Source organism: Myodes glareolus, chromosome 10 (genome assembly GCF_982192425.1).
Source record: "Myodes glareolus chromosome 10, mMyoGla1.1, whole genome shotgun sequence".
Lineage (NCBI taxonomy): Eukaryota > Metazoa > Chordata > Mammalia > Rodentia > Cricetidae > Myodes > Myodes glareolus.
In genome coordinates, this window is record NC_142035.1 from 59,946,834 (window position 1) to 59,952,433 (window position 5,600).

Sequence of the window (5,600 nt, forward strand, 5' to 3'; positions counted from 1 at the left end):
CGCCCCAAGTGAGAAAGAAAGAGAAGGGAGCGGGATAGGACTCCTGAGGTCCTTGAGGCTCACAGGACTTAGTGACAGAACCTTCTGGTAATCCTCAGCTCTCCCCTTGTTCACACATTATCTTCTTCTTGTTTGAAAATACTGGGGTAGGGATGGGAGCTTCTACATTAGAGGGTCTTCCTAGCAGGTATGATGGTAGGCATCTGTAATTCAGGCTGCTCCAGAGGCTGAGACATCAGGACTGCAAGTCCAACCTAGGTATAGTAAGACCTCCCCCACACCAACTCAAAATAAAAAAGTATAGAAGGACCACCATACCTTAAAAAGAAAATTAAGCCAGGCGATGGTGGTACATGTCTTTAATCCCAGCGCTCAGAGAGGCAGGAGCAGGCAGACCTCTGTGAGTTCAAGGCTAGTCTGGTCTATCTACAGAGTGCGTTCCAGGACAGTCAGGGGTACACAGAGAAACCCTGTCTTGAAAAAAAAAATTGGCCTGCATGGTGGCTCACATCTTTAATTCCATCACTCAGAGATGTGAGGCAAGTGGATCTCTGAGTTCGAGGCCAGCCTAGTCTACATATCAAGCTCTAGGGTAGCCAAGGGTAGATAGAGACAGAACTCTGTTTCAAAAACCCAAAAACCTAAAAACCAAGCCAACCAAAATTTAAAAAAAAAAAACAACTAAAATCAAAATCAAACCAAAATGAAAAAAATAAAACCACCAAAACCAACCGAAACCAGAAAACAAAACAACAAAAGTCTCCTGCCTGCCCTAAGACAATGCAGAGCCCACACTTCCTATTCACCCCCTTCTCCTCTCTGCCTTACTTCACCTTCAATCCTTGTGTTGTGTGCATCTGTGTGTGTTCTGGTACCCAGAGCTCAGAGCTGTAGGAGCCCCCAGAGCAGGAGTCCCAGGCAGCTGTGACCACCAGAGGTGGGTGCTGAGACTTGAGCTCCAGTCCTAGATTTGACCTCTGAATCACCCTCCAGCCCTCATTCCAGGTACGTACGTATGTACGTGTGCTTTGTGCCTGAGGGCACACTGTATAGCTCAGGCTGGTCTGGACTTTCTGTACGTACCAGGCTGACCGCAAATTCTGCCGCCTCCCTCTGCCCGGGTTCTGTACACTCCTCTCTCCTGGCTGATGTCATTTTTGACCGGCCTTGCCTTTTAAAATGGCATCTTAGAAACTGAGTCTGTGAGCCTTTTAGAAGTCCCCAAAGGCTCCATCTTTAATTTAAGACACCGGTGTGACAGGGGCCACTGGACACTGGACCTACTTAAGCAGGTTTAGTTAGGTCTTACTGTTCTTATCTGAAAGCGTCCTCTTTTGATCTGGGGAAGCAAGCATCTAGGGGTCTCCTCCCCACCCCTGCAACCATGGGAACTGAGGGCAATCACAGAAAACACTCACTTTGTATACAAAACAGCTTTATTAAAAGTCAGTCAGTCCTTACAAAGATTCTATCAATATATACACATTTAACTGGGCATAGAGGCTCATGCCTTTAATCCCAGCACTCAGGAAGCAAAGGCAGGCAGATCTCTGGGTTCGAAACTAGCCTGATCTACAAAGTGAATTCCAGGACAGTCAGGACTACACAGAGAAACAAAAATGTATGTATGTATGTATGTATACACACACATTTTAAATAAATGCATTAGACAAGTGACAGTCAGATACACAGGCCACACACACAATCTCAAAGGCTTTGTAGGGAAGGGAGGTTTATTGAAGATGCTCCAAGAGCCCTAGGAAGAGGTCAGGTGCAGGTGTCTTTGGATGCTTGAAGGGCTGGATCTTAGAGCTGTGAGGTAAGGGCCCTAGTTTCAGTTTTTCTTTCTTTGGAAAATTGAAAATGTGTAGGAAAATGTAGGAAATTCAAAGTCTGGAGTAGAAAGGCTCAAAATTCATGTCTAAGGCACCACAGCTCACTCTGGTCCTGAGGTCCATGGGGTGGGCAGACAGGGGTCAGAGCCATGGGTCCCAGGCTTGATCAGGTGCTCGGCTGGTCCCACCTCTGGGATTTGGCCACAGGTTACATTCCAATGGACCAGGAGAACGGCACAGGCCCAGCAGCCAGGGGCCTGGAGTCAGTCTTTAGATCAAACATATGGCCTGAGTAACACACTTGTGTCTGGCCCTACCAGATAAGGATGCCACAGGCCCCTAAGAGTCCACCTGTGAGGGCACCTCCTGACTAGATCTATCCTCTGAGCCACTGTGGGCACTCCCCGTGGACAAACACAGCCCGAGTCCCAGCCACTGAGATATGGAGACATCTAGAGAAACCAGCAAGCCCCAGAGCCAGAGGATTCTCTGAAAGGTACCTCGAAGCCGGTGTCATTGAAACCAAACTCCAAAAGTTGCCGGCCCACTACTGTCATTGGTGACAGGCTTCCCTGGTGACATTGGGCAGTGGGTAAGCAAAGAGGGAGAAGTCCAGGATATATTTAGGCAGCACATCCTGAAGCAGGGCTCGTGGGACATTGCACAGGTGGTAATGCAGACTTTCCGGGCTGGCCGGCCGGTACCAGGCCTGGCGAGCTGGGAACCGGACGTGGGGTGGGGCTCGCACCCACTCGAGCACCTGGTTGGCATCAGCCTCCAGCCTCTCATAAGAACCCACAAAGTCGTAGTGCACAGCACATGGTTGGCACAGGTGGTACACAGGCATCCAGTGCTCATTCATGTGCTCAGGATCCTCATCCACCAGGTATCTCAGGAACTCCGGGAAGGTGACATCGTCCCCTGCAGGACTGGGGCCAGCTCCAGCCCTGTAGCGCCTGACAATTTCAGCTCCATAGCGCTGCTGATACTCTCGGATTTCCCCAAACTTGTTGCGGTAAGCAGACAGAAGGCGTTCCAAGGGGTCTCGCACAAACAGGAACTTGAAGTAATGCTGCAGACGATAGCGAATCTCCTCAGGCCGTAGGTCTGCCAGAAACACCAGGTCACTGCGGTGGTCCATCTTGAGGCGGACGTCCACGTTGTCCAGGACGCCCGCCAGCACCTTCAGCACGCGCTTCCAGTTAGAGCAGGCCACTTTGGGGACGTAGCAGTAGAGAAAGCGGTAGCGGTCACTTACGAGGATGTGGCGCAGTAGGGTGCGCCGCTGCCCCACCGGCAAGTCCCAGGGGTCCCGGGGCATGCCCGGTTGTCCGCACACAGCCCTCAAGGTCCGGTTTCGGACGTCCTCCCGCACTTGCAAGTCCGAGTCCCCAGCATCCAAGGATAGGCCTCCAGGCTTGGGAGCTGTCCCACGCCAGGCCGCGCCTTTGTGACTGGAAGGGTGCTGGGGAAGGGGTTTCATCTCCGATAGGATGCCCCGCTCGATCATGAGCAGTAGCCCGCTGGAGGCCACGATCACTGCAAACATCAGCATGGACGGCAGCAGCAGGGGTGGCCCCCCGAGCCCAGCACGGGCCCTACTCAATGGGGCCCGCCTCGGCGTGCGGCCCAGGGGCTCGGCGCCTTTTGGGGCCGCCAGTGGGGTCAGAGGGCGAGGAAACATGGTGATCCAGGCAGAACTCGCCAATCTCGGACTGCTGGGGAGGCGACTGCAGCTGGGGCTGGAGATCTCGGGATGGGAGGGTTAGTGGGTGGCCGGCTCCAGGGTGCAGCTTGGGACCAGGGCCGGATGTCCCGCCCGGCTGCTCTCCACCCCGCCCCCTGCCCCGCCGTGACACAGGCTCGGGGGCGGGCCCACGTTGGGTGGGGGGGCGGGGAGAGAGGCGGGTGCCCGAGTCGTAAGAGTTGTCTGGGGAGGCCGAAGGCAGACCCTTGCCCGGGAAAAGACGTTTGAGTCAGGGCCACTCCAGACCCCCGGGCCTGGGAAGAAAAGCTCAATGAGACCTGGAAAGCAGAAAAGAGCTAGACTGAGGTCCTGCATCTTGCAACACGTGCCCTCTGGGAGCTAAACATAAGACTTGCACCCACTATCCTGCCTCAGACTGCCCTGGCAAAGCCGGTCCTCCAGTGGTGATCTGAAGGCAGGGCAGCCCACCACTCTGCGGGTTCAGAAAAGTACGGTCCTTAGCCGTCCTTACCTCCCTCAGTCCAGGACAGGGCTACTCTGTCAAGCCCTTGCTAACATCTCCATGGTGACATTCCTGGGGGTTATCCACCGAGCGGTGCTGATCTGTCTGTAGATGGAATAATCCCTCCCAACTCTGAAGCAGAAGGCTAACTGGGACATTCTGGGTAGAAGTTAAGGACAAGCACCTCGGGTCCACGTGTGGCCTGCAAGCAAACGCAACGCAGCAAGCACACAAAAAGAGCCTCCTCGCTTGGAGGCAAGACGTGCCAGTGGCATCAGGGTGGCCATGTGGGCTACATACGGTCAGCTACCAGAGCACTTTGAAAGGCGGCATTCAACCGGTTCCTGTCTGAACAGAGTTAAACACTCGTTTGAATCTGTATGTGGGGTCCTGGCAAGGTTGTGAAATAGACACAGCAGAATTGGAGGTCAAAGGTAATAAAAAGTTTTGCATTATTTTCTTCAGTTGTCACGGCCACTTGACAGGTAAATTCTGGGCGTAGCTGTGACGCTGTTCCCCCCCCCCCCCTTATAGATTGTTTTAAGGTTTTCAGAGGCGTCAAGGCTGACCTCTGGATCTTCCTGCCTCAGACTCCTGAGTGCTGAGATGACAGGCATGTTCCACCATGCCTATCTGCTGATCTTACTCTAAAACAATTTCTAGTCATGACAGAGCACAACACTAGATGAGTGGAGGAAGTGTCGACCTTAGGACAGGTTGTATCCAGGTGACGGAAGGAGTAGCCAGTAACAGCGATGAGGCTTATCAGGCAGAAGGGATCTGAATGCTGAAAAAGTGTGTGAGCCTCCAAACCCAGGCTCACAGAAAACAGGTACTACAGCACAAAACTGGGAGGTTCAGAGGTAAACTCCCGGGAGCTGGCTCCCTAAAACCCAGCTGGATGAGGTCACTTCTGACCCTTCACCAACCACACTGCTGCGGGCTTCCAGTCAATATATGTATGGACTTCTGGTGGTGGGATTACTTGGTACCACGTCTGTCCACAAACTGACAACTCTTACAGGCAGCACACTGTTGGCTGCCCCTATCATGAACCTCTGTAGAGAGCATTGTGGATCAAAGTTCTGCCTCTCCCCATTACTTCCACCGATATGGATTTGGACCAGGCTAGCAAGGTAGGGCTAGGATCCACAGCCACTCCACCAGTGAGAAACTCTCTGACCTAAGATGTGGTCCTGTTCCCATACCACAAAAGAAATGCCAGTTGCAGGACACTGAAGCGAGTTTCTGGCCGGTACGCCAAGATTATGATACTGTTATCTTCAAGTGCCCAGAGGAACTTAACTGCCACTCAGGTCAGTGACCAGGCCAGGGTTGGCAACCCAAGAATTTCACAAATCCAGAAGCCATGGCTGCCTCAAGGCTAACTTCAAGCTCCCATTTCCTGTCTTTCCATTCTTTTTTTCTAACTTTGCAACCTCACCGGCCTTAGTGAGTCCTTGGGTTGCCAGGAGTAATTAACCAGGACCCAACACAACGGTAAGCCCCTTCATATTTATATGCCCCCCCAAATGATAAGACACACAGGAAATGA

The 5,600-nt window shown here is 52.7% G+C and overlaps 1 protein-coding gene across 1 annotated transcript; it reads right to left on the reverse strand.

The window, feature by feature from the left end:
- Positions 1-1,418: 1,418 nt before the first annotated feature.
- Positions 1,419-3,670, reverse strand: Chst14 (carbohydrate sulfotransferase 14). The gene has a single exon (XM_048459921.3). The coding sequence runs from the start codon at positions 3,517-3,519 to the stop codon at positions 2,389-2,391; it is 1,131 nt and encodes a 376-aa protein (XP_048315878.1). The 5' UTR covers positions 3,520-3,670; the 3' UTR covers positions 1,419-2,388.
- Between the last annotated feature and the right edge of the window lie 1,930 nt (positions 3,671-5,600).